This window comes from Nesoenas mayeri (genome assembly GCF_963082525.1).
Source record: "Nesoenas mayeri genome assembly, chromosome: 1".
Lineage (NCBI taxonomy): Eukaryota > Metazoa > Chordata > Aves > Columbiformes > Columbidae > Nesoenas > Nesoenas mayeri.
In genome coordinates this window covers 100,619,617-100,647,062 of record NC_137541.1, presented here as the reverse complement: position 1 = coordinate 100,647,062, position 27,446 = coordinate 100,619,617, and the positions used below count along the sequence as shown (strand labels likewise).

At 37.8% G+C, this 27,446-nt stretch overlaps 1 protein-coding gene across 1 annotated transcript in view; it reads left to right on the top strand.

Annotated features, from left to right (window-relative positions):
* PUDP (pseudouridine 5'-phosphatase) overlaps positions 1–16,064 on the top strand; it is a gene marked incomplete at both ends in the record, with an annotated part of 75,072 nt that extends 59,008 nt beyond the window's left edge. Inside the window, one exon of the mRNA XM_080354488.1 lies at positions 15,888–16,064. Coding sequence (XP_080210614.1) covers positions 15,888–16,064 — 177 coding nt within the window. The remainder of the gene's footprint in view (positions 1–15,887) is intronic.
* Positions 16,065–27,446: the final 11,382 nt, after the last annotated feature.

Here is a 27,446-nt window from a genome sequence, read left to right as displayed (position 1 = left end):
ATTTTAAGAGTGGAGAATTATTTGTTAGTTGTTCAAAACCAGATTTTTAGTAGAATGTAGAAGGACACTGAGATGAATAAAAAAAAAATCTGTCTTAATTTTTCCTGTGTGCCTTCTTCAGACTCAGCAACAGTTTCTGGGATGGAGCACTTAGAGAAAACAATAGGAAACTGGGTACAAATATTAGTAAACTGGACTGTGTCTGGTACATATATTCAGTTGTGTTGAAGATAGATACTTAGTATATATCACCAATGTTACATGGAAGTGTGAAATACCAGTTACTGCTTATTTTGATTAATCTGTTAGAAAGTTCAGCAAGGACCTCACACACTGCATTCTTTAATTAGATATCATTCGGACAGGCATATGTCATTGCATATGTTTGAATTAGATTGAACATTTTATGTAAATAAAATATTAGATTATGTAGAATTTAAGACTGCTAACCTTTGTTTATCAGTGCCTTCCCATAACATGTTTGATGCTGTGCTGGTGGTACTTTCATATTGAATTGAAGAAAAGTTTTAGTTCCTACCAAATCCGTATCATTTTGGGAGTTTGATTCGGTCCTAACAAAATATGGAAGTTACCTTTTTCTCCTTGGGTCTTCCTGAGTTGCTATTCCTGATGTTTTATGCATTTGATGTTAGCTTTATAAACACATGCAGTTTTATTTCTGTATATATAGCAGTATATATCTATCTAGGGATATATGTAGATACATATTTTAAACTACATATGTGCATTTGTATATAATAAATGTGTTGAGTCCAGGAGCCTGGTAGGAACAAGGTTGCTGCAGCTCCGTGACCCCAAATCCAGCCAGTAGCAAGGCTGAGAACTTATTTCCAGCAGTCACACCAGCACACACATCATATATGATACGTACATACAAGTGTACATGTTTCAACCTCCTCAGAATGGCACACCAGAAGCACTGAGTGCTCACACAAGTACAGAAACTACCAATGGCTTCATCCTGTTCCTCTCTCTGGCTGGTCAGGATGGAGGTCTATTAGTGCAAAATATCTGCATAGCACAAATGCAATGAGAATCCTTCCAGCAGCTGAATTTAGGCACTCAGCTGACAGTGGATCCTGGTCTCCCCAGTTGTTGGAACCTGGAGGCATGAACCCCCAAGGCCACAGCCTACTAGAGCCCTCGGTGCAGATCCTTCTCCCCTTCCTCTCACCCACACCCACACAGTGGATGGCCTAGACACAGCCCAGCCCATGGTCCAGGATCCTTGTGTTCCCCCCATCACTTCCCACAGAGTCTCTTCTACACACAGATGAGTGTCTCAGACAGTTCCAGGTGCCACGGTCTCTACAGCAGCTGCCCAGGGCTCCCTGCACCTGCCCTGTCCCTCCAAGACTCAGCATTGCCTGTGCTCTCGCCTGGTTCACAGGCCACCTCACCTACTTGCCAGCTAGTCCAATGTGCCCTTTGCTAGTGCTTGCATGTGCATTTGCTCACCCATCCTTGCTGCAGGTGCTTCAGCTGTGGGCACATGGGACACGTGGTTCCATGTCAGGATTGGCACTGAGACCTCCATGTACTTCTGCAAGTACAATAGTAAGTCCTTGCCCAGGAAACCATCAGAAATTAAGTTTAATTAGAGGAGACAGGTCAGGCAGTGCTGACTGAGGTGGGCACAGCCGGGCACGTGGACTGATGTCCCCTGCTCACACCCCACCAGCTCCTTCTGTCCCCCATTCCCATGGGATGCCTTGACCTGTGGATCCTTTCTTGCTGGCACATCTGGGTGGATCTCGCCCTTCCCCAGGTCTCCTCTGGCACCAGGAGTGGCTGATCCAGGGGGGCCCCTCACAGGGCTGTGGGGTCCCCCCTGCCCCTGCCCCTCCTGCCCCATCAGGAAGCACAGGGATGAGCTGCTGGTGGCTGCTGTGGTGGGCCTGAGAGCATCTGGGTAGGGTGTGATTCAGGCTCTACCACCTGCCCTTGTTGCTCCTGTTGTGCTTCTTCCTGTGGGCAAAGATGAGTGCTTCTGTCACATAAACTAATATGCATGCATATATAAATATATGTATTTCTAGATATGAAAATGTGCAGATCCTTCTCAGTAGAAACTTACTTGGCAATTTTCACTGCTAATGCTCCATAGATGCTCATTGGACTTACTCGTAATGTGATGTTTCATAACCATAGAAGATTTGGAAGGAAAGATTCTTATTAATTAAAAACTGTCAGCCTAAGATGTGCTACTTTTCTCCAAGGAGGATAGTTAGGAAGGCATCTAAGCAGGGAGAAAAAATTTTAGTTGATAGGGAAGTAGGAGAATATGTGGGAGTGAAGAACCTCGTCTGGCAGCCTGCAGCATTGCCACTGCTAAGCACAAGAACATCTGATTGAGAAAAGCATTTAGAGTGTCATGAGCAATGTCTGCTCTCCAAATAGATGCAAGATGCTTGTAATCTGAAGAAGATCAAAATGACAGTTGTCACTTGATTATGTAAGATTTTCTTCCTTTTTCTTGTGGTTATGAAGTTAAAACTTGACCTGGTTGAGATTACGTCTACATTAGGTCTAGATAGAGTAACTGTTTCTCTCTGGTTTTAACTCATTATCTCTTGATATTCAATAGAACTGCTTGTTAAATTACTACTTGTCAATGAGGAGACTGTTCTCCATGGCTTTGAAAATATTGAAGTGTTTTATTTCCAACTGCAGGGTCAGTGGAGAAAATACAAGTTTTAGTGTGTTTTCTCACATTGTTTTCCTTTCTAAGACTAGAATTTACAAACCTTTGAAGAATGGGAAACAGATGGATTTAGCTACACCTTCAAGATCTGCAAACTCATAACATATATCCCCAAGACAATCTCAATGTATCGGTCAAAAATTTTCATCTTCACTCTTTCGACATATTTGCCATCTCATTTAGAAATTTTCTCTGTTCAATAATGAATCTTACCTGTATCTCATTAGAAGTAGTTCAAATCAATTAACAAAGTTTTAAAGTATAATAGAGAGAAAACACTACAACTTCTAATCAGAAAAGAATGGGGGAAAAATTACTTGGTATTTCCTGTATACTGAATCATAATGTTTGAGATTCTCTTTTACTTCTTCAGCTGACAACCTGTCCTCCTTTTTTTTGTAGTCATAGCATATTTTACCTGGTAGCCTGAATATATCTTTCAGTGGATTGTGTGGCAGTGATACTTTGTCACCTTGACACACCTGCTGCAGTCTGGTTTCCCCAGGGAATGCTTATATACTGTCTGGGACCCGAAGCTTCCAAGTTATCAGCAAAATGCTGCTCATAGCACTCAGCTGCCTGTCAATTTATCCAGATTCTTCACAATACCTGTGGCACCATCTATTTCTGAACTGATTGTGTTGCTGTATTAGAACCAGTTTCTTCCAGGTCATCTGTTGTGATGGCTAGAGCAATGTAAAATCACTGTTTGATGTATGCCATAGTAGTCTTACTAATATATAAATGCACATAATTTTATTTTAAAAAAGAAGAAAAGAGGTATGACCTATGCTTATGCAGAGGCAACTTAGTTTTTTTCCAAAACATGTATGTGTTATAAACACATTAACTCTCATTGGGTGCTTTTTTGTGAGTTGACTGCAAACATTTGTAGAGAAGGCAATTTGCCTTTCACTTAACTGTGAGGAAGTGTGCTTGCAGCAGTATTGGGGTGACTGAGACACTTTCTAATGGAGTATTTTATATTCCTATCACAGATTCTCTAATGGTCACTTAGCAATATGTCTGTATGTTTTGCACATTTGTCATTCAAATCTTTAAATTTAGAAGTTCTATTACAGTACCATCTGTCTCTGCACCAGTGAGGCTGGCTGCACACTTTTGAACAGGAAAGAAAAGCAAATTGATATCACATTCACAGAAATAAAAAAGATCATTTTGATGGTTGATGGACACCAAGTTGACCATGCAGTGTGCCATTGCAGCAAAGGCAGTTGATGATGAGGAGTATTGCCAGCAGGTTGATGGAGGTGATCCTGCCCTTCTACTCAGCACTGGTGAGGCCAGTTCTGGGCTCCCAAGTACAAGAGACATATGGAGCTACTGGGTGGAATCCAGCAAAGGGCCACAGAGATGATTAAGGGACTGGAGCATCTCTTGTATGAGGAAAGGCTGAGCGAGCTGGAGTCATTTACCTGGGAGAAGAGAAGGCTCAGGAGGATCTCACCATATATAAATATCTGAATGGAGAGTGCCAAGAGGACAGACCCAGGCTCTTTTCAGTGGTGTCCATTGACAGGATCAGAGGCAATGGGCACAAACTGAAACATGGGAGTTTCCCTCTGAGCATCAGGAAACACTTTCCTACCATGAGAGTGGCCCAGCACTGGTGCAGGATGCCCAGAGGGATGATGGAGTCACCCTCCTTGGAGATGTTCAAACACCGTCTAGACCTATTGCTGGGCAATTGTCTGTAAGTGTGGACCAGGTGACCCCCAGAGATCCCTTCCAACCTCAGTCATCCTGGGATCCTGTGATTTTGAGTCCATATGAGATTTGTGTAGCATTTGCTTATTTTCTGTCTGTGTATATGTATTATGTGTGGACATCTGTAATCCATAACACTGTAGCACAATAACATGGCAACAAGCTTTTGAGTAAATTCCAATGGTCACAGGGAAATGGACACGTTTAGTTTAAATGGGAAATCAACCTTCATCCCTTTTCCAAAGACTCACTCAAACTGTTGGAGATCAGCAAATGCAGAATACTTCCAATCAGTGGTAAGGGGTGATTCTTACTTTATATATAAAATCATTATTGTGTTGGATGAGCAAGTAGTTTTCACTTAAGCATATGGCCTGTTGCAGTGTTTTGAGGACTTTGCTCGTGAGAGGTCAATTTACAGGCAGTTAGGTGGTAGTTTTCCTTTTAAATCAGTCTGCCGTCTGTCAGCTTTATACCCTGTTGACATCTGAACAGTATTTCTGATTTAAATATACAGATGAGAGGTTTTATAAATACAAATTATATTAAGAAAAAGCTGATGAGAGCCCAGATAATGATAAACTTGTTTTCTTTGACGAACTGAGTACACAAGAGAAGTTACTCGTGGCAGAAGTTGTGTGACAAGCATAGTCAGTAGTTGCTGTTAACATGCCTGTTGATGTTAAGCCAGTGTCACGACTTTGTTAGTTACTGATCTGATATATATTAAACTGTGTAAGCCTTAGGCTGCTGAGAAGGAGACTATCTGTATAAAGACCATATACCCACCATATATTTATACACATGCATACATACACACAGTTTAAATAAGCGTGTTTTTCTATTTTGTTCATGGTTTACTTCGAAACATTCGCTTACATCTTAAGCCCCTTATTCCTTTCACTGAAAATGACCTGTTATTCTGCCTGTAAACATACTTGAGTCAAAGAAAGAACTAATAGCCTTTGGTTGAGATGACTAGTAGCATTCTGGAGCTGGTCTAATAGAAAAATAGGCACAGCTTGATCACTCTGGGTCATCTATGCATTTAAAAAAAAAAAGTGTTTCCATGCAGTATTTTAAGTCAGTAGATGATATTATTAGGGGAATTTTGACAGAAGTGTTTTGAAATATATTGCAACAGTAGATTAAGACTTAAATTCCTTCCTACATGTTAATTCACTTTTAAGTGTATTGTTTTTCATCTTTATTGCAATATTTGAACTTGGAGTTTGCAGCAAGAAGAAACTTTTTACAGGCGTAGTCTGGTTTACTGATTGATTCACACAAAACTGCTTGATATTCACTAGCTTTCCATCTTGCAGTTTTCACGGCTTGAAATACCTTGGTAATTATTTCTTCCCTAAAATAAACAAAGCAAATGGATACAAAGAAGCTAGAGATTAATGTGAAAGAGATTGCTTCTCTTCTCAACTCAAAAATAAAAAAAAAAAAGTTTACATTTTCTTTAAAAATTTCCTCTTATTCTTAATATATATATATATTTATTTTTTTTTTACCAATAGTAATTGTATTGATCTAGTAGATCTTGCTGTGCACTTAAAGTTAATTCCTCATTCAGAGTTAAGAGGATTCTCTCCTTTGAACTAATCATGTCTCATAATAAATAGTTCAAAAGGGGTATATCATACATAGTGTATGTACAAATATGGTGGTTATTATTAATTTTGTTACTTTTGATGGTAGATTTCATGTTCTTTAGAAATACTGCATTCAGCACACAGAATTACTTTCTCAGGTAGAGAAAATGTTGCAAGTAATTTTGAGTTCTGAGCTCTGTTTGCCTGCACAGTTGAAGCAGCTTTGCCAGCTAAGAGTCTGAGAAATCATCTTTTGAAACCACGACGGCAGTTACTTAAATAGATCTGATTATTGATGTAATGAGGCATTTCAGTTCAGTTGTGATATGTTTAGATTGCTACAGCAAAATAAATTTTGGAATTGCGACATTCATAACTATAATCCCATGCCCACAGCTGGGCTTGTGTTGGAAGAGCAGGTTCTGCAAAACTTTGCGCACCTATTTTGTGGTTTTACACATACAGTCTACTTTAGGCAAATGCAAGGCATACCAGGGATAAGACTGTAGTTGGAAGGGGTGAACCTTCTGTGTTTCAAACACTGCCCAAAAAGGAGGATATATATTCCTCTTCGGTCTTCCTGGTCTCTTACAGCTGTTACATGATTGTTCTCTGGATTGTGAGCCTGACAGAACAGTTTTCTGTTGGGGTACGAAATTGATTCACAGAGGGGCACAGAAACACAACACCCATCACTGGGAGACACATGGAAGCAGACATCCCTTAGCAGGAGGTTAAAGAAAGAGGAGGAGGAAACAACCTTTCATTGGCAGCAAACCAGTCGTTTGGATCAGCTATTTTTGAAAGTACCTCCCAGGAGAAGGTTAGGAGAAAATTGTTGAATTTGGTCATATTTGCTTGTATCTTAAACATGTACGTGGAATTTAATCTAATGACATATGACGGAAATACATTAAATTGAAGTGTGTATTATCCTTGCATAGATGTAACGGAATATTTTTACAACTCTCACTCTTAATACTATTGCTGTTTTATAATTTCACATTTTAGTGGAAATAGTACTTTGAAAGAAAACACTGAAATAGTTCTGTTTTAGCAAACGTCCCCTGAAATGACCCAGAGTCAAATCTTTGTACTATTATGTTTCAGAATCTGATCCTTTACAGGTTTGTGTCCCTTTATGATGTTAATTTATTTCCTTTTTCAAAATAGTGTGTTTATTTCAGATTTTAATGGTTCTTCCTAGTGCTTTTTTATCTCAAGCTTACTCCTGTTCTTTGGCTCTTCCATTTCTTAAACCCTCTTATGAGGTGTGACTCTCTCCAAGATGTTACACTTTTTAAAGATTTTAGGAGTTGTTCTAGGGTTTGGATTATCCTGAAGCTGGTGCTATTAAGTTATTCTTCCAAGCAATGTAACAAAATCATCTTTTTTTTTTTTTTTTTTTTTTAAAGTTACAAAAGCAAATTTCCAAGAAATGGTCTTTAAGATTCAGTTCAGGTGTTTACCCAAGTTAAAAAAATTAACAGTTAATATTTTTTACAATTTACTTTTGTACTTCGTTGTCCACCTTCCTCTTAGAAAATCTATATTGAGAACAGAGAATTGCCATTTTTTAGTACAAGTACTTGCCTCCTGTAGTTGAAATATGTAGAAAATTATAATTAAAATTTTATTACTGCTTTGTTTGAATTACTTAAAGGTGCTAGTTTGTGACTTCGTGCTTGGAGTTTTATGCTGTTGATCTTAAAAATTCTCTAGAAGATAACTTTCAACTGTTTGAAGTTTGAAAAAAAAAAACAACAACTCTTTTCTTTCTTATTATGAGAGTTAAAGTATAACATGGCTGCATTTCACCAAGTCACTCCAGACCTGTGACACTGTGTCATGTACGGTTCAATGAGAAGCTTGTACTGAATAGGAAAAAAGACCTTTGCCATGACTCTTTTTCACTCCCAATGAAAACATATTTAAACGTGAATGCCTCTTCTCACCTTCCTTTCTTTACTGAAGAAATTAGTAAACTACTTTATGTCTGAAGCATACGTGGGTTATTATTAGCACTTCTGTCAAAGACTATACACTAGTTAAGATGATGTTTAGATCAGATTAAGGTACATTTCAGTATACAGGCTGGTCTTTCTGTGTGGGAAAATAACACTCGTCAAGAAGACTTTATAGAACAAAAAGAAACTATTGCCAAAAAATTATGCCACTTGAAAAAACTGAGTGGCTCCATGAGAATCAGCTGCCTTCTGCAGCACCTGCTGGGTTGGATATAGGCAGGCGATAGTGTCCAGTCACACAAAACAAGCAGGTTACCTGCTGTCCTCAGCCTGCTGTGCTGCGCTTGTGGCTTTGTAGACATTCTCTGTGTCCAAAAAGTTAATTGCATTTATTCACAAAATACTTTTTGATATTTAATTGCAGTTCTAATTTGAGACATAGAATTTGGATTCATCAAAATAGGTCCTCCTTTGGATGTACCTGGTTTGTATCTCTGTGTTTGCTCCTGAGATCGGGCCAGCCTCTTCTCCAGGGAGCCAAGTGATCATGCAGTTGGCAACAGGCATGAGCTGGAACACAAGAAACTCCTGCTAGATGCTCAGAAGCCCATTTTCACCATAGGGGTGGGGAAATATGGGAAATGGTTGCCCAACAGGTATGTGGAATCTCCATCCTTGAAGATACTCAGAGCTCACTTAGTAAAGGCTCTGAGCAGACTGCTCTGGTTGGACAGGCATTGAGTGAGAGTGTCTCTAAATGGCTTCCAGGAATCCTTCCAGTGTTAATTATCCTATGATTCTGAGCTCTACATGCAAGGTGCGATTACTTGGATGTGTTGTGTATTACACGTCACAAAAGTCAGTGGTTTTATTAAAGGTACTTCTGTGTGGAAAGGAAGGCAGCGCAGATTAACTGTTTCATTGCACAGAATTCCTTTTTAGGTCACTTTTAGAGATAAGTGGCATAAAAAGCCAGCATGTTATGCAATGTGAGTAGCCTCAGTAGAGAGCATCTTGAGTATTTGCCTTGTGTCCTCCGTGAAAGAACAATACTCTTCTATGGCTAATCCAAGCTGCGGTTGATTGAGTTAGATTTCTGCTGCCGAGATAATTGGACACTGTTTCGGAAATGCCTGGGAATTTCTTGAGGCCTGTAACACAAGTTGTCATACAAAGTTCCCAGTGTGCTGTCCTCTAAACACACAGTCCTCTGTGAAAAGAGTGCTCCAACCATCCGGAACCATCAGAGTAACCCCGCATGTAAATGTGACCTTCTCCCTGCCTCACAGAGCCGCTGTGTCTGGGTCCGACTGTCACTCACAGAAGCACTTTCTTTCACTTGTTGGAGTCTTGGAAACAAGCAACAAATTTGAAATTTCTCCTCCTTCTTCCCCATCTAGACAGTTTTACTCCTCCTGGCCTACCTTAAGATGACATAATATGAACTGGTTTGTGAGAGACTAGCTGCTGGTGGGGGCATTTCTGCAAAAGCTGAAAATGCAGAGTGATCTAATTATATGCAGATGTAACACACTTCCTTTTTTTTCCCCTTTCTTTTATTTTTTAATTATGATAATGATTTTTATTTTAATCTGATAAGTCTTCTGGAAATTATTTGATAGATGTACTGATCTGCAGCATACTCCTAGTAGCAAGTTAATAAAAATCTGAATTAAAAAGCATATGTGTGTATAATTTCTAACAGTTCTTAATATGAACCATTGAATCATGAAAAATGGTGGCTGGTAGTCAGTATATTGGATACTCTGATGCTTAATTAATTTGATTATAAGTTTCCAGCTTTTTTTGTTCATTTGCTATAGCATTTAAAAACATCTTGGTTTACTCCTTATTTTCCATAATGGAACTAAGTAGTGAGGCTGTAAGCTGCATGACTTTCTAAAACAGCATATTTATTATGGTTCTATTATCCCTGTCTAGTCAAATTGGCATATGTCCTTAAAATAAAATGAAGTCTAATTCATTATTATTACTGAGACTTCTCCCAACTATTTCTGGAAAGAGTGCAAGTCCAAAGATTAGGAGAGAAACATTAAGTGAGTTATTTGTTTATTGTTTTTTGTGAATTCTTCAGAGAGTTAACACAGTGGGAGGCCAAAATTGCAGATGCTGGAGCTGCTTAAAATGCATGTATGCAATAATGTTTAAGTGACGCTAGTGGTAAATGGGTCACCCAGAAATATATTTTCCCCTTGTTCCTTAGATACTTTGTATATCAAAGCATAGGAAAAAAAAAACAGAAGTTACCTATAAAATAAGCTTGCATCTTTGTTATGTTAGTGAAGTTGTTGGGCTTTCCTCTTTTTGAGAATTTCCACCACTTCCTGTAAATGAAAACAGCATCTTTTCAGCATCTCAGCATTTTTTAAGGGTTATAGATGGGTCTGTTTTATTCTGAATTACATTATGGTTCTTGAAAATTGCTGGGTCACTCACAGTAGTAACACAGTTGGTCAGTAGTGGAATTATTTAGAAAATCTGAAAAAAATGGGTCAGCAAGGAAAAAGATAAAAGTTGTTGAACAAAACAAAAAACATTAATGTAGTAGTAGTAGTAATAGTAATAGAATCTTTTAGACTGATAGTTTATTTCTTAGGTACAACATAGTTTTGAGTTATGACCACAGAGTATGAGCTAGTTTTTCACCATGAGGAAAGTAAAACTACTTTTGGAAGTGACCAGTCAACAAGTTACCTGTAGAAATGCAAGGCCCGACCGGCTTCTATTTTGCAGAAATGAATGATGCAGTTCTGAAATCAATGTCAACTGACACTACTCTGTAGATTTATTCCTCTGGCCTGTTTTGAGGCTCACTTTGATACCCATTGGAATCAATGGGGATTTTTTTAGTGATATGATTTGAATTAGGCTTTAAGACTGTGTTATGCATGTATACATAAATCAATGTATAAAATCACCAAATGTTTCAGGAGTGCAAATTTTACAAATAACACGTGATGCTTTTGGCTAGTTGATTTGATCATGAAGGAGAAAAAGCAAATATAAATGAAGAAATTTCAGAAGTATAATATGCAATCCATAAGATGCCCCGAACATTATATGTCACATTCTAATGCCAAATGTTTCAGTGTCATCTGAGGACAGAAGGTACAGTAATCTTCTACTATCTCCTCTCACCAAGTGCAGAAAGAGACTGGTCCTGTTCAGAAGTTGGAGAATGAACATAGGGATAACCTCTCAGAGGTCTTACCAACTCTTTTTGAAACTGTGATTTGAAACCTCAGAATTCCCGTTTTCCCTTTTTTGTTTTCCTTCAGGAGGAGGGAAGAATAAAATTAATTATTAATCTTTTCTAATTTTTGTTGTGGTTTAACCTGAGCTAGCAATACAACCACAAGAGCTGCTCACTCACCCCCCTCCCCACCTCCCAAGTAGGAGACAGAATCCAAAGGGAAGGGAGAAACTTGGATTGAGATAAACAAAGCTTAATAAAATAACAAAATACTAATACACTACTAGTAAATTTATTTAGTTAGTTATTAAGTTATTTAGTCATTTAAAAAATAGAAATAGAATATAAAATAAAAGATACTCAATGCAATACCTCATGAACTCTGTCTGCACCAAGCAGCCAGTCCCAGGAAACAGCACCCAGTCCTGAACAGCTGATCCTGGAGAAGCAAAAAAGGCAGAAAGGCCCAGAGACCTCTTGAAAATGGCAAAACGCCGAACTAGTGAAAGTCCCGAAAAGAACGCCCCCAACTCCAACAAAAAGACCAAAGAAGAATGCAAGAGAGAGACCAGAAGATCCCGACTCTCCTTCAATATGAAGCATGACGCTAATGGAATGGAATACTGTCATTGACCAGTCTGGATGTCAGTCAAGCTCTGCCCCATCCATGCCCCACTTCTTGATGCCTCACACTTGTGGGCAGAGCGCTCAGAACGGCCTTGGCTCTCAGACCAGAGCAATTAAAAACATTAACTCTGTGCTGGGGTGTTATCTGCTTGTTCTTAAACTAAGTCCAAATAATGGCCACGCTAGCTATGAAAAAGAAAATTAACTCATTTTCAGTCAAACCAGCACAATTTTTTAAGCACTTTTGTCCCCAGAATGCCTTCCGATTTTTTGTTTGTTTGGGCTTTTTGTTGTTGTTGTTTGTTTTGGTTTGTGTTTTAAAGTCAGAACATATACATGCAATGGTTTTGTATAGGATGGAGAGTCATTCTTTCAGTACTTCCTCAGAAGGCAGGGTAGTTTTAACTTACTTAGGACTGAAGATTTTTTAAGTGTATATTTTGCCCAGTGAAGGACTTAACCATGTCGGCTTCAGTTTGAACAGACCACAAGGTAAATGTTACAGTGGTAACAGGAAGAAGAAGACTGAAGTTTAATGTTTTCTTATTAAGTCCATGGTAGCTGTTTCTCATGAAGCATATGGGGAATACAATGTAAAAATAATAATATATTAAAAGAAAATGCTTAGGGAAGAAAATGAAGGAGTTAACAAATACTCAGTTCCTTTTCTTCTCACACTTTTTATCAAAGGGAATATAGTACTTGATACTCTTACAAGTAAGACTGTCATTCAAAGGCAAAATACTAAAGCATGTGGTTTAGTGCCTGTGTCTGCAAATGTTTTCACTGAGATTAAGGGTCTAACCAGACCAGACCAGAACCAGAAAATGGAAGATTTTTCTAATACGATATGAAATAATTTGAAGTTATATTTACCCATTTTATAGATTATGAAAATTTTCATCCTTTCTTTATAAAACAGTAGATGGTAGTGTTTAATTTACAGACAACTTCTATGTGTATAAATTATACCATCTTTAGTCTCATCCTTCATTCTGTTTTAGAGCTGATATGTCATGTCATATGTGGTCAAGGATATTTGCTTGATAGGCACTCCTAGTGCATATACATTATGTTCAGAGGTTTTTCAAAATCTTGAGTTTGGAACTGATTTTAATATATTATCTTCCCAGACTTCTTGGATATCACTAATAGCAGTAACACTTATGGATACCTCTGCTAGTTACATAAATATTCCATCCAGACATTCACAATGTATAGGTTGGAGAGGGTTTGCTGTACCTACCAATGGCCTAACTAGCAGTCCTTTCTTATATTTTTAGATTTCATTTAGGAAGATGAGATAATGAAGTGCTGCGGTGATTTTATTGTTTCTTCCTTTGGTTAAGTGAATAATTTTTCTAGAGTCAGAAAGTGACATATAAATTAATATGCTTTACTACTTTACTTTTTTAAGCATCTAGTTCATTCCAAAGTGAGAACTGTCCTATATTAGTGTGACCTTTTGAGTGATCTCATAGCAGGAGTATTGATCAGTGACATGAGTTTTAGAAATAATGCAGAGAAGCAGCCAGAATCTCAGCTGAAGTCTGTATAAATCTCATCTATCTCTCTGAGTTGGAGTGATGCTGATGTTGCAATACTTAGGCAAAATGGGAAGAACTTGGCTGCTTTCGTATCTCTAAATTTAGTATGTGGGCGGGCCAGGACAGTGAACAGTTTATAACATCTCTATGCAGCAAAGTTAATAAATCCATTTTGTATGTGATCCTCTCGAAACCTTTCGTCATCCATTCAAAATGTTGCTGTGCTGTTGACAGTAAGTGTCAGTAGCAAGAAGACCTGGTACACTTATTTCCTGTAACATTAGAGCCACTGTAATTATGGGTTATTTGCCTGGCTTCTTTGGTAATTAAGAGTTTTAATTGCTTCTAGTTCCAGAGAATTAGTTAAGCTTTTCATTATACTTATTGCCTTCCATAATCATCAGCTCCTCTCGTACAGTAAGCTTACTGACATCATGGAAGTCAATTAGGTCTTCCAAGGCAGAGCAGTGAAGTACGTTTATTTGTATGGGCTGGATTAGAAAAGGTTTCTGGAAGGCCTTAATAATTCTGTTCTGTGCAACATTTAAACTTATTCTTCAAAAGGCAAAGCCTGTCAGGGTTCCATTTAACTTTTCAGAGTCCTCAGAGTGCTTAGGGTCACAAGCTGAGGTATTGTTAAGAACAAAAGCTATAGGCAGATCTATGCTCCTATTCTAATAGCAATTGTTCCAAGATTTGCAGAATCAGCTGGTTACATATTTGTAGTTAGTGATAATAATCAGCATTTGAAAATATCACATTGTTCAAAACAGAATTCAGTGACTGTATAAAGGAAATGAGCACAAAAGAGATAATAGGTGTGATTCCGTTGGCTCACTAAAAATCATTAATTAAGTTTTACTTTATTACCTGCAAGGTAGAAAGCACCTCTTACTTTATCTTGGCAGACTCTGAGTGGTTCCTGACATGTTGACTAGCAAGAATCAATATTTTAAAAAGAAAAGAAAGCAGAAAGAAAGAGTATGTTCCGTCTTCCACTATCTCTGATACAGATGGATATGTGTAGTGCAGATATTTAATGCAGCTTGCGAATTTTTTTTTTTATTGAACATAATAAACTTTTTGTAGGTTGCAACTTGGTTCTCTTAGAGCACAGCTAGAACACGCAAACATTGTGCATCACTAATCTTTCCTGGTGAAATAGTTAGTTTTTTGTCAGAGAAACTAAAAGATGCAGTACTCTGTTGTGTGTTCTCCCGGTGTGCCATATCTAGATTCAGTCAAAAGCTACAGCAAATTATTACCCTTACTCATTCAGTATTAGTTGCCACAGTCTATTGTGTTGTGAAGAAAAGGGTAAGAAAATCCATCCTGTGTGTGTAGGAAGAGATTTAGTAGATTGGTAATGACTGTAGAGAAGGGCTTAATTCACAAAAGAGAAATTTGTGATAAGGCAGAGTTGCAGTCTCTGAAGGCTGTGGGGAAAATTGCACTAACCATCCCAGCATTTGTGTTGAATTACTGAAATTACCTGTGGCAGTAATTTTGGTAGTAGTAGTAGTAGCAGTGCTAATACTATTGATAGTAACTGCAGTCTGAATTGCGGAAGTGTTAGAAACCACTTGTCAGTGTAGGTGGCGGGATGCCAAAAGTTGCTTTGTTTGTCCATGACCAAAAATTCAAATTAAAGACTGGGTAATGTCAGGAAGGAATGCTTATTTTGGAATATTCTGGAATAAATTCCAGAGGCATTGTCTTTTGGTATATATAAGTTCACACCAGATAATTTATTATATATTTATTTATGGTAAATATTTATTATTTAATATCCTGATGTTCAATTCCAAACTATGATCTTGCATGATTGTGAATATTTTAAGGCATGGAACTTTTACCTGACTAAACTATCTCTTCTCTAAAAGTAACCTTCCAGTGTAGTTGCTGATTTTCCTTTTCACTGTTGCTTTGCAAGAATTAAGCAAATGGAGCATGAATTCAACAGCGCTCTTCTAACAAGTGACTTCTGTCTTGCTCTTCACTCATCTGAAGTCCTAATATTGACCTAGGTAGTGTAGTCTTCCCCCTCTTGTGTATGTAGGAAATTCCGCACCTGTAAGTGAAAGCATTGCTTTTGCCATTTTACAGGTTGTAAAGTTGGTCTTGAAGAGTTAAATTGCCTGCTTATAGAAGTATTTAAGCACTTGCTTAACTTTAAGCTTGTGCTTAAACCCATCTCCATAAAATAAATAACTTAGGAACATCTGGATAACCAATTACTTGAATGTAAGTATGCATTTTGATGTTATTTTGAATTGAAATTAATTTAAGGTTAATTACCATGCAGATGTTCGAATTGATAGTTTTGCCCTTGTTCTTATTAGGTTTGTTTAAGCCAAGAACTGAATTTAGCTTTCTGACTAAGTTTTATGTGGCATCATTCTCTCTTTTGAAACAAAAGACTAAAAGTTAATAGTAACATTCTTCTTTATTTTTTTACCTCACCTTCTTGTTTCTCAGTGTCTCGTGTTCGAAGATTCACCGCTTGGAGTCAAAGGAGCCCTGGCAGCAGGAATGCAAGTGGTTATGGTTCCAGATGAAAAATTAAATCCAGATCTTAAAAAGGAGGCAACACTACTGCTGAAGTCCATGGAGGATTTTAAGCCAGAACTGTTTGGTTTACCAGCATATGATTAATGCCAAATGTCTGGGAACATGCACTTGACTGGAGATCGGGAAAGTGAAATTAAATTTTGTTATAGAGCACAAAATTCCTGTTAACACCAAGTCTTCCACACAGTACCATTGACAGTTGACTGGAATGTTTGTGATTTGTCATTGTGATAAATGCTGAATCAAAGCAGAGTTTTGTCTTGTGAAATGAATCCAGCCTTGTTCTCTGCACATCGTAATGTTTTCTGGGAATATTATTAAACTATTTAGACAGTTTATTGTAACTTCTTTGGAAGCTTCTTGTTAGGTTTCCACTTGATTGACTTACTGTTTAGATCTTAACCAGAAGTCTGTTCTGGATTTACTTTTATCTCATTGCATTGATTTTGATACAGTTATTGCTATCAACATGTTTATCTTTTTCCTCATCCTGTACTTGCCCATCTATTCCCCTTTCTATGCTGTTGTCATTTTTTTACCCAGTTATTTACAGGCTTTTTGTTGTACTGTCTGTGTTTTCTTATTTTGTTTTCTTCTTGAGGGCTGAATGAGGTGACTTCCAGAGATCCTTTACAACCTCCACTATTCTGTAATTCTGTCATCTTTTTTTGGCATGGTGATCGCCTGCTAGGACCTATACAAGGTTATATGATCCTACAGTTTAACCAAAATGCTTTGCATCTTCCTTCTTCTGTTTCCTTATATTCTCCTCATTTACCATATGACCATGTAGCCTGCCTTTTCATTCTTGTCAGATGAATCCACGCTGTCTCCCTGCTTCAATTCTGAAAAAGTTATGGCCTTAACTCCTTCGTATCCAAATAGCTTTCTCTAGGCCATCCTTACTTTTCCATTCTTATCTCTTTTTTTTGCCAAGTTCCCTATAGAGGGTTTTGCTGTGTGTTGTTAAAAAGACAGAAATTGTAGGTTTGGTTTATTTAAATACTTAAAATTTATTTTCTTGGCTACCATAATTTCCACAAAATACATTATGTTGTCAGCTGTCTCGTTTCTGTTTGTTTCTGTCATCTCATCAGGACAAGAGTCAAGGTCTCTTTAGAAAATGCTAGACATGTAAAGAGGTTCTGGTGGAATCCACAAGTATATGTATGACATGGTAGAAGCAATGTCTTTTTCTAAAGAGGCCTGTATCATGCAGGTTGTATGACTGTTTGGTATTTTAAAATGAATGATTGTATTCTGCATTTTAAAAACTAAATTTTTAATTGAGTATCCATGAGGTACTCCAAAATCTTGGTAAAATATCAAACTCCATAAAGACAAGAAGTATGAAACGTGTCAAACAAGAAAATTTCCATGTATTATGAGAAGACTTCTCTGACTTCATTTTTTTATTGTCACCTGTTTATCTGTGATCTTCTTCACAACAATGTTTTCTAGGCATTTCCAGTGGTTAACTGGTTTAGGGTTAAGTTTTTTTAGCAGGAACAAAAATGAATTAATCATAGGTGCTCCTGGATTTAAAAAAAGCTTTCACGTCTTTTATGTAGACTGCTATTATTTTCTGTAACTGTAGTCCATTCATACCCCAGAAAGCTTATTCTGTATGGTCAATCAAATATGACCTAGATGGTTCCAGAAGGTTTTTAGTACAAATAGTAAAATGGTTTGCAGTTCAGTGCTTTTCATCAAGGGATCTGGAAGACTTTTTTTGAAAAAAAGGCTAAATAGTGTTTCAGTGTACGTATTTTGTGTTTATTTCTTTAGACCCATGTATTTTTCAGTCATTAATGTTTGTACAGTGACAAGACCCCATCCTATCCAATATTAATTCCATTCCTGGTCTATCCAGACAAGAGAGCAGAAATATTGCTGTATAATTCCTCCTTTGACTTATGTTACATAACACAAAGTGTTGCTGTAGAGCAATAATTCTGAGCTTTCAAGTGTAAAACAGGTGCCTGTTGGGATCCCCTTCATTGATAATTACTGAATTCCAACAGGGAAGTTACTAGGCAGAACAAACTTTAATAAGCTGTAATTAGTAACTTTTTCAAAGTTTTACATATATTTAATTCAACTGGGGAGTTTTACAAAACATGAAAATGAAACACATGAGTTTACTTTGAAGGAACTGTCATCAAAGTCTTCAGTTTTCTTTTTAAAGATGTAGAGACATAAATGCATACATCACTGACAAAATCAGAATTACTTCATCATGACCACCATGATGAAATCAGCGTACCCTGCAATTCTAATTTAATAGCCCTATACTTTGCAGAGAATTAATAGTCAGAAAACTTTAATTTCTTAACAATAAATCTTTTCCCTTACAATTATTCTTTCATGCATTTAATATCCCACCCAGGAGTTGTCAGATTACTGCCCCAAACTGAATTCTGTGAACCTGAACCATATGGTATAACCTTCCCCCTTTAGTAAAATTCATCTCCATGTACTTCACTGGCTGCTGAGCTGAACTTCCTGGTCCTGGGGTGAACATTTTTACTGTTATTATAGTAAGTCACGGTGTTTTATGGTTAGCTTTTCACTTCACTGAATGAGAAATCAAGAGAGTACACAAAATTAAATTATTCATCTATAGTAATAGATATAGGAGCTACCAGGAAAGATTCATAAAACTTTAAACTAGATTGGAAGGGCGAAGGGGGCAGTACCAGGCCAGTCTGTGACGAGCAGCAGGGTGGCACACCAAAGATCAAGGAGCTGCATGATAGTGAGATTCTTCAGACTGTGCCACGAGGTGAAGGGCACAACCAACCACACTTGAAGTGTTTCTACACTAATGCTCACAGCATGAGGAGCAAGCAAGATGAATTAGAAGCCTTGTCCCAGTCCCAGGGATATGATATAATTGGCATTAGGGAAACCTGTTGAGATGAATCCTGTGACTGATGCTCCATGATGGACAGCTACAGGCTCTTCAGAAGGATAGGAGAGGCTGGGGGGTCGCACTGTATATAGCAAAGCGGCTGGAGTGCATGGGGCTGACAGTTGGCAATGGCAAAGTTGAGAGCCTCTGGATGAGGATTGAGGGTCAGACAAAGTGGATGTTGTCATGGGTGTCTACTATAGGTCACCCAGCAAGGATGACAACACTGATGAGTTATTCTTTAAGGAACTAAGCAGAGCATCCAAGTCGTCTGCCCTTGTCTTCATGAGAGACTTCAACTTGCCAGATGTCAATTGGGAATATCACACAGCTGGCACCAAAAGGTTCAGAAGATTGCTTAACCATCTGGACAATAGCTTCTTGGTACAGGTACTAAGAGAAGTGACAAGGAAAGGTGCCTTTCTAGATTTCCTGCTCACTAACAGAGAGGGTCTTTTGGGTGAGGTATCAATTGGTGGCTGCCTTGGCCACAGCGACCATGAAGCAGTCAGGTTTAAAATCTATACTAACAGGAAGAAAACTGACAGCAAGACCTCAACTGTGGATATGAGGACAGCAGACTTCAGATCACTCATAGAACTTGCCACGAGATGGGGCCAGGCTCTTCTCGGTGGCAAACAATGATAGGACAAGGGGCAATGGGATCAAGCTGGAACACAAGAGGTTCCACTTAAATTTGAGAAAAAACTTCTTCTCAGTAAGGGTGACAGAGCACTGGAACAGGCTGCCCAGGGGGGTTGTGAAGTCTCCTTCTCTGGAGACATTCAAGACCCACCTGGACATGTTCCTGTGCAACCTCACCTAGGCGTTCCTGCTCCAGCAGGGGGATTGGACTAGATGATCTTTTGAGGTCCCTTCCAATCCAGAACATACTGTGATACTGTGATACTTTGAAGCCTGGCAGTGTTCAAGAAGAGACTGGACAACGCCCTCAGACACATGGTGTGAACTGTGGGGCTGTCAAATGCAGGGACAGGAGTTGGACTCGATGATCCTTGTGGGTCCCTTCCAACTCAGGACATTCTATGATTCCATAATCTTAAAAATCCTGTCATTCTCCATCATATGCAAGACGAATGTTCATGTCAGCAGTAGGTGATTATAGCCTGCCTGATTAACCCTATATCAACGTATGTTTGTATATATTCCTTTACCTACTTTTTGGTTGGATTTGTGTTGCTGCTGCTCAATCATCTCAACAACATCTGTTCAGAAAATTTAAAAAAAAGGATTTAAAACTTGGATCCCTTCCCCTCCTTCTGTCTGCTGCCTTCCAGATGGAGTCCTGTTCTGACTGAACTAAAAAAATCCGTATCAGATCCTGGATACAGATCATGAGGACATGTGAGCAATCGGGAAGTTTGAATGCTCCATCTGTGTTTGTATGAAGACGACTGTTAAAAACTAATCCAAAAACTCTATCTTCTAACTTAGCAAGCAGTCTCCAATTCCAACAAACACTTAAGTACATGCTTAATACATTTTTTGTAAGTATAGAATGTACGTACCAGCTTAATTTTAAGCATACGTTTAGTTTTACTTGGTTTTATATAGAACACGTGCTTCAGGCATATTCTGAGAAGAACTGCAGCCTCTACAAGATAAATGCAAAACCTCATGACCAAGTTTTTACCATTGGAAAATAGCATAAGTGCAGCAAGATGGAGCTAAATCCAACCATTAAAATACATTAAAAAAAAAAAAAAAAAAGCAAGTTAGTTATGTATGAAGTGTTGTATTGCAACTTAAACTCCTTTCTACCTCACAAGCAAATTAGGCTTTACATTTTACTGGAAATCCAATGAGATTATCTTGGTAAAATTTCCAGGTTGCAATGGTAAACATAAACTGGAATTTTCATTGAGTATATTAATGTGAAATTCACTGCATTGGAACAGGATTAATTTTAAAATACAGTCTGACTTCTGTGAAGCTTTTCATTTGCCTTCTACAAATAAAGTGCAGGAAAAGCTGAGATGTTCATTCCTCATTTGGAGTAGATGTCTTCCTAAAGAATGCTACAGTTAAACCATAGAAACTTCTGCCCAGAATCAAGCTCATGTTGCATATATTCAAAAAAAATTTCTTCAGTAGAAGCCAAACTAGATAAATTAGAAAAAAAAAATGCATATAACTTCATAGGGAGGAATGAAATGATTTTCCACTGCATTAAAATAGAACTTTTTTCTTCAAATTAATTTGTTTGCATTTATTTGTTTCTAATTTACCACTTTGTAACTGCACTTCCTCTGTTTTGATGTTGAGAGTAGAACTCAGGTTTTTTTGCAAATTAGTGGAAATTAGTGGTAAGACTGGAATGGAGGAAAAGGAACACTCTTAGAACACTTCTCTGTCCCAAGAGAAACATAACTGTCATCAGCACTTTAGTTTAGCCTTTCCTTTGACCGACACTTCAAAACCTGTGGGTCTAATTGGCTCATTAATAGTAACAGTGTCTCATCCAAATCACGGTATGACTGCAGGTAAAACTGCTAACTTACGCTTAAATGTGATAAAACCAAAGACTTAGGAACTTCAAGTTAGAGGTTCATTGCCCAGATCATCCTCCTACTTTCTGTGAAAAGGAAGTGTTTAGTAGGGGATCACGTAGATCTACCACTGATGGTCAGAAAAAGACAGCCGCCATAGGCTCCCTATACAAAGATGCAGCTTGTTTGAGGAAGAATGTAAATTTGATAGTTCCACAAAATAGTTTTGTTCCTAATGACTTTTTCCAAAGGAAGGGTAGAAACATGCAGGGGCAAGAGGAAGACACACACAGAACAGCCATTCTGAACCTCCTTTGAGTCTCCCAGAGGAGGTGCCTGAGACCAAGAAAAGGAGTGGAGTTCTTCCAGCTGTTAACAGAGGTATTGCTTTGGCATAACAAATTGACATACACCATTTTTCTCTCTATTCTCACAGTTTTCTCTACTGCATATGAACTTTAGAGGTAAACAAAAATATGTGGAATGCAGTTAGGCTTCAGTTGCAGAAAATTCTGTGTATACCTTGCCAGAAATGCAAACAAGCATCTCTGCGACATACCAGTACAATTGCTGTTCTTAGTGGTTCAGTGGTTGCCCGAGCGACAGCTTCTCATGCTCTGTAGTTAGTCAGCTGAGACACGGTCAAGCACTGGACCATGGTAGTTAAGCTGAATAAAGAGAAGGTAAGTGCTACACTGGGAGGAAAAAAAAAAATAGTAATAATACAAAAAGAATATTTGCCCTTTTCAGAAAATGCTGAAAGTCATTCGACAGTGTTGTACTTTATGAAATGTCTTTTTCCTGTTGCAGAATGTAATTTCAGCAAACAGTAGTTATACCACATAGGAGTATTTCACACATTTAACCAGCTGCAGGATATCCACAGAGACATGGATGTCATAAGCCAGTTTTAAGTAAGGAGAGAATGGTTTTCATTACAGTACCAAGAAAGGGCATGGAATGGGGTACACAAGCTGAGGAAAACCAGGAGTTAATCTTTATTGAAATACCATCTTGATTTAAAAATTGTGAAGACTGTGCAAACTGTATCGAATCATTTTATTACCGTGTCTTTATTGCTTGGGTATGGTCCAAAAGTGCTATATTTTACCTGAAACATTGGAGAGCTGATTAAGTCAAAATGGATTTGCTGGTGGCCTATGACTGCAGCCTTGTAAACTTATTGATTATGGCCCTCAACATTGTTCTTATTGATGGCAGCATCTGAAACATTGTAAAACCCAGGGCGTTCACTTTATTTAGACCAAATACATTAGGGAAGTGACTTCATGTTTTTCAGTGCAATATGAGGCAGGAAAACATGGTGGATTTTTTCCCATCTTAGAGCAAATCTTACGGTAAGGAAATTTATTAATCGTATATTTTCATCCTGTCATATTTCCTTAGCCCATGTTATGCAATTATGGTTAGTAATGGTTTTATCAAAGTTTTACACAGCAAATATGTAGCTGAAGTTTGTGACTGCTAATTAATTTATTTGTCTGGAGCGTACTAAACACATTGCATGGCTATCTTATCAAATTATTGTTAATTTTTTGTGGGTATGGTAAAGGAAGATGGTTTGTGAAATTGTGTATGGGTCATAGGTCCTTTCAGCTCTGATTTTCTAGTAAAGATTCAAATGTATTAAGAACAGCTTGTAAACCTCTTCTTATGTGAAGGACTTTCTGACATCTGGATGACAGGAGCTGTCATCTGTGCACTTCTTGAAACCATTGCTGTATCTGATATGAAATTAACACTACTTATAAACTCAACAGAGAGTGCTTTATCTTTACTGAAGTTCACACCTGTGTGAAATTTTGCTGAAGGAAAGTGAACAGTGAAATCTAGCTCTAAGAAGAGAAGAAAGGGAGGGAGGGAAGGAGGGAAGAAGAGAAGGAGAGAGGAAAGAAGGAAAGAAGAAAGGAAGGAGCAAAACGGCACCCTGCCCACTTAGTTGACTCAAGCCTTCTCAGTCAAGTGAATCATCAGTGTGATCATGGAAAGATTTTTATGATTATGAGATAAGTTTGTCTCTTCTACTCCCAAGCTGAGACTCTGTAGGCTTTAAAAATACAGGATATTTCTCAACAACATTTACTTAGAATATCAACCTTCCCCAGGAAATGGAAGTAAACCATAATCACCATAAATTCTGATTTAAAGAGAGAGACTGCTTAGAGGAGTAAACACTCAGTATGAGCACTCCTCAGAGAGGTTTACTTTCCCTTTTCCAGTGATACTGAACCAGGTATAGACTACTTAGTCTGACGTTTAGCAAATAACAGCACCTAATATGAAACAGCCTTCTTTTCACAGCAAGCTAATTGCATTAATATTGACCTCACTGGTGGTGCAAGATTTACAGCTACCTCTACCTCTACACTTCTGCGGCAGCATGAGTACCCAGTCTAGCTATTCTGTAGATGATCTGGATGTGTATTATATCAGCTTGTCATTTCTACAATGACCACACCAAAGACTGCACATTTAGAGTATTCTGTGAGTGATTACATACTGAGTATCCGAGATATCTTCTCACAAAGGTGACCGGGACCATCCGTTGGGAACTATCACAGTTATTTGTTCTAGTCTGCCTATGATTATTATACAACTCCATGCATTTTTAGTTCAATAATTTACAAAATTTTCTGCTTGCACCCTTCCTTCCATTAAGCCATCAGAAGTTAATACCACAATATTGGCCTTGCTAGTTGTTATTAAGATGTCTTTATCACAAGATTATTAGTTTCTTAGTTTGGTTTGGTTTTTTGTTTGTTTGTCATGTTTTTGGTTTTGTTTTTGTGGGTTTCTTTTGTTTGGCTATTTTGGGGGTTGTTTTTAGTGTTTCTTTTGTCATTTTGTTTGTTTGTTTGTTTGTTTGTTTGTTTGTTTTTCCCCTGGGTTTTTGCTTTGTTGCTTTGTTTGGTTTTGTTTTTTTTTTTTTTAAAAAAAAGAAGAGCTAAAAATCTGCAGAACAAAGTAGTCATTTCAGAGAAGTGCCAGTAAAATGTGTTTTCTTAGACTTGTTGTTTCTAAAGTCCAGTTAGGGGCAATTGAACATTAAGAGACTTAGACAAACCTCTGACTCTGGGAGGGTTGGGTTTTACTGGAAGACTTCCAAGACTGCTTTGCACTGAATTTGGTCTATAACTAAATATCCAGTTCACTTTGTGCCATGATGTTAGGCAAACTTCGGATACACTTAATTGATGTAAATTAACATATATTGTAGAATTGTTCATATACTTCTATAGAAAATTTAAAAATGATACTGCAGACTGTGGTGATTTGTGCCAAATCATGGTATCTTCCTATCTGTTTCAGTGGAAGTGTTAAGACTGACAGGGTGCAACACAGATTTCTTGTTTGATGACTAGAGTGAAAGAAAAATATCTCTCATGAGACATACAGGTAACTGCAGCTCATAAAATCCTCCTTTAAATAGGCTATACATCACACAAGTATATACAGGCAATTTCCTTTTAGCCCATCTCCCTCTCTCCCCTGTTACCTTCTTCTTCCACTCCTCCTGCCACATATAAACATTTAGGTTTAGCATGTGCTGGAAGTTAAATGCAAAGATTAAAATATGTTTAAAATTCCTAACAGCAGATCAAAACTTTTGACATGGTTGAACACAATGGCTTGTATGAATTCACCTTTGAAGGTACGAAGTCATCAACATATATGAAAGTCTCATGCTAGTGATTAAATGCCATCTTCCCTTCTGGCTTCTACAGCTGAGGTGTCATTCTTGGTACAGAATTCTTCAGTTCTTTTTGGTTTACATCAAAAGTGTTAAGATGAATGTTTTCTTCAAAAGTATGGATGTTCATCTGGATAAATATTCTATCTGCCTTGATAATTAAAAAAACCTTCATCTATCACTGCCAAATTATTCTCATTTTTTAATATTTGAGGTTCGTACCTCTATAAAAAAAATTAGAAATTTAATGAACTTATCTGTTTTATTCAGTAACTCATCTTTTGTAAGTAAAATGTCTAAATAAATGCCTGATAAAGTTTTAGACAATCTGTTCAGAACTAAAGATTCCAGGAATTCCAAATCACCACAGTTGTTTGCACTTATGCATTAAGCAGAGACTTATTCTCTGTTATCAGACTCTGACCTAAAAGTTACCCAGGGAAAATACAAGCCATTTCAAATGTGAAAAGGGAAAAAGTGCACTTTACTAAATAATTGAAATCTGAGATTCATTTGTCCAAGGTAAAGTTTATCACCTCATCAAGGGATCTTTTGGGGAAACGCCACTCTGGTCTTTGTTTTACAGTGAATCTCATGCTCAGATTTCTCAGTTTGCAGCCCAGCTGTTGGCACAGTTATCCCTAGAGATCTGAGCACAAGTCACTTTTGATGTTGAAGATAAAAACTGATATACACTGGGACTCCTGAAAAAGCCAACCTCTTGTGTGGGCCACACTTGCCATGTGCAGTCAGGGTGAATAACTAGACTATCATATGCTGGAAGAGCTTCTACATGGTAAAATAGCTGCCATTAGTCATGTTCTCAAAAAAGAAAGACAGGAAAAAGGTATCAACAACTACGAGTATGCTGTGCAGACAATCAGTGATTGAGTGATCATTGCAGAGTGGCCAGATGGCAATTCGGACCTCGCTGAATCCCCTTTGGTATCAGTAGCCACCATCCACACACAGAGCTTTTGTGCCAGAAATGCAGAACTCTCTGTGCATCCAAAACGCTTGAAGTACAAATTGTCACTATGACAGTTACAGTCCTTTTAGAAGTCCAAAGCACAGCCACGAATTCTTTCATTACATCTCACTAAGGATAGCACGCTGCATTTCCCCTCTTCTACTTGCAGGGTTTTTTGAAGGTGTGTGTAAACCAGTTGAATTATTCAGCTCCTTTAGTTGTCTGATTGCACAGCTGATTATAGATGTAAACAATCAGCAGACATGAGCTTTGCAGATGCAATTAATCACAAAACACACACACAAAAATGTAATTCTGCATCATAAAAGCTGAAAAATTGTAAGGCAGAATGCAAACAGGGATTTGAAATGTTGGGGAAATATTCGTGATGCATCTGGATTTTTTTTTTAAACAGAAAATTTGCTTTAATATTATTATATAGTATTTTAAATAAATAGTTCGTTTTTTTTTTTTTTATAAGACCATTGCTGTCAGAGATATTGTAACCATAACTGCACAAATTGATCACTATTGGAAGAAAAATGTCAAATTTACCCAAATGCTGTATTCTACCCATAATCTGTTCAAATAATTTCATTTTTAATTCTAGCTGTAAATTTTACAAACTTCTGACTAAGACTGAAAACTAATATAAAGTACAGCGTCTGACAGCAAACAAAAAATTGTTCCTAAATCTAGAATACATGTAAATCCCTAGCTGTCCATTCTCTTCACAAAGAGACAGCTCTTTTATCCCCTTTATTCTTTATCGCTCTTTCTCTTTTATCCCTTCAACTATGGATGTTAATCACCTGGGATTACTACGTGTACTTTCTCTGATCAACGCAATAAGAAGTTAGCATCTCAGAATAACAGAAAATATTAAAGACTCAGAAAAAAAAATCTCTTCGCCTACATAAGGCCAGGGTAACTACAAGCAATGCAGATGGGCTCTCTTTCCACACTGTGGATAGGAACAACACATTCTTCTGGTCCAGGGTGGATGGAGAAGTGTAAAGGCACCCATCAAGTGGATTTTGTTTAGATTGTTGATTCAGCTTCTTTTTCAATATTGTTCCAGTGCAACTGTGACCAGTCACAACATTAAAGTAAAGAAATAGTGAAGTGAACTGAATGTAATTGCAACCCTTCAACTGCTTAGTGAAATTAATGTTTCTGTGCCTTTCCCTGCTATGTATTGGCTGTGGGCTAATGTGACTGTGGAGCTCCAGGAAGCCTCCTGGGAATGCTCCCATCCATGTCCATCATGGCAAAGACGTTTCAACACTCTAAGTCATGTACCCAAAGCTTCCAGGCTAGTAAGCTGGCAAAGAAAATATGTGGCTAATTTTTTGTTTGG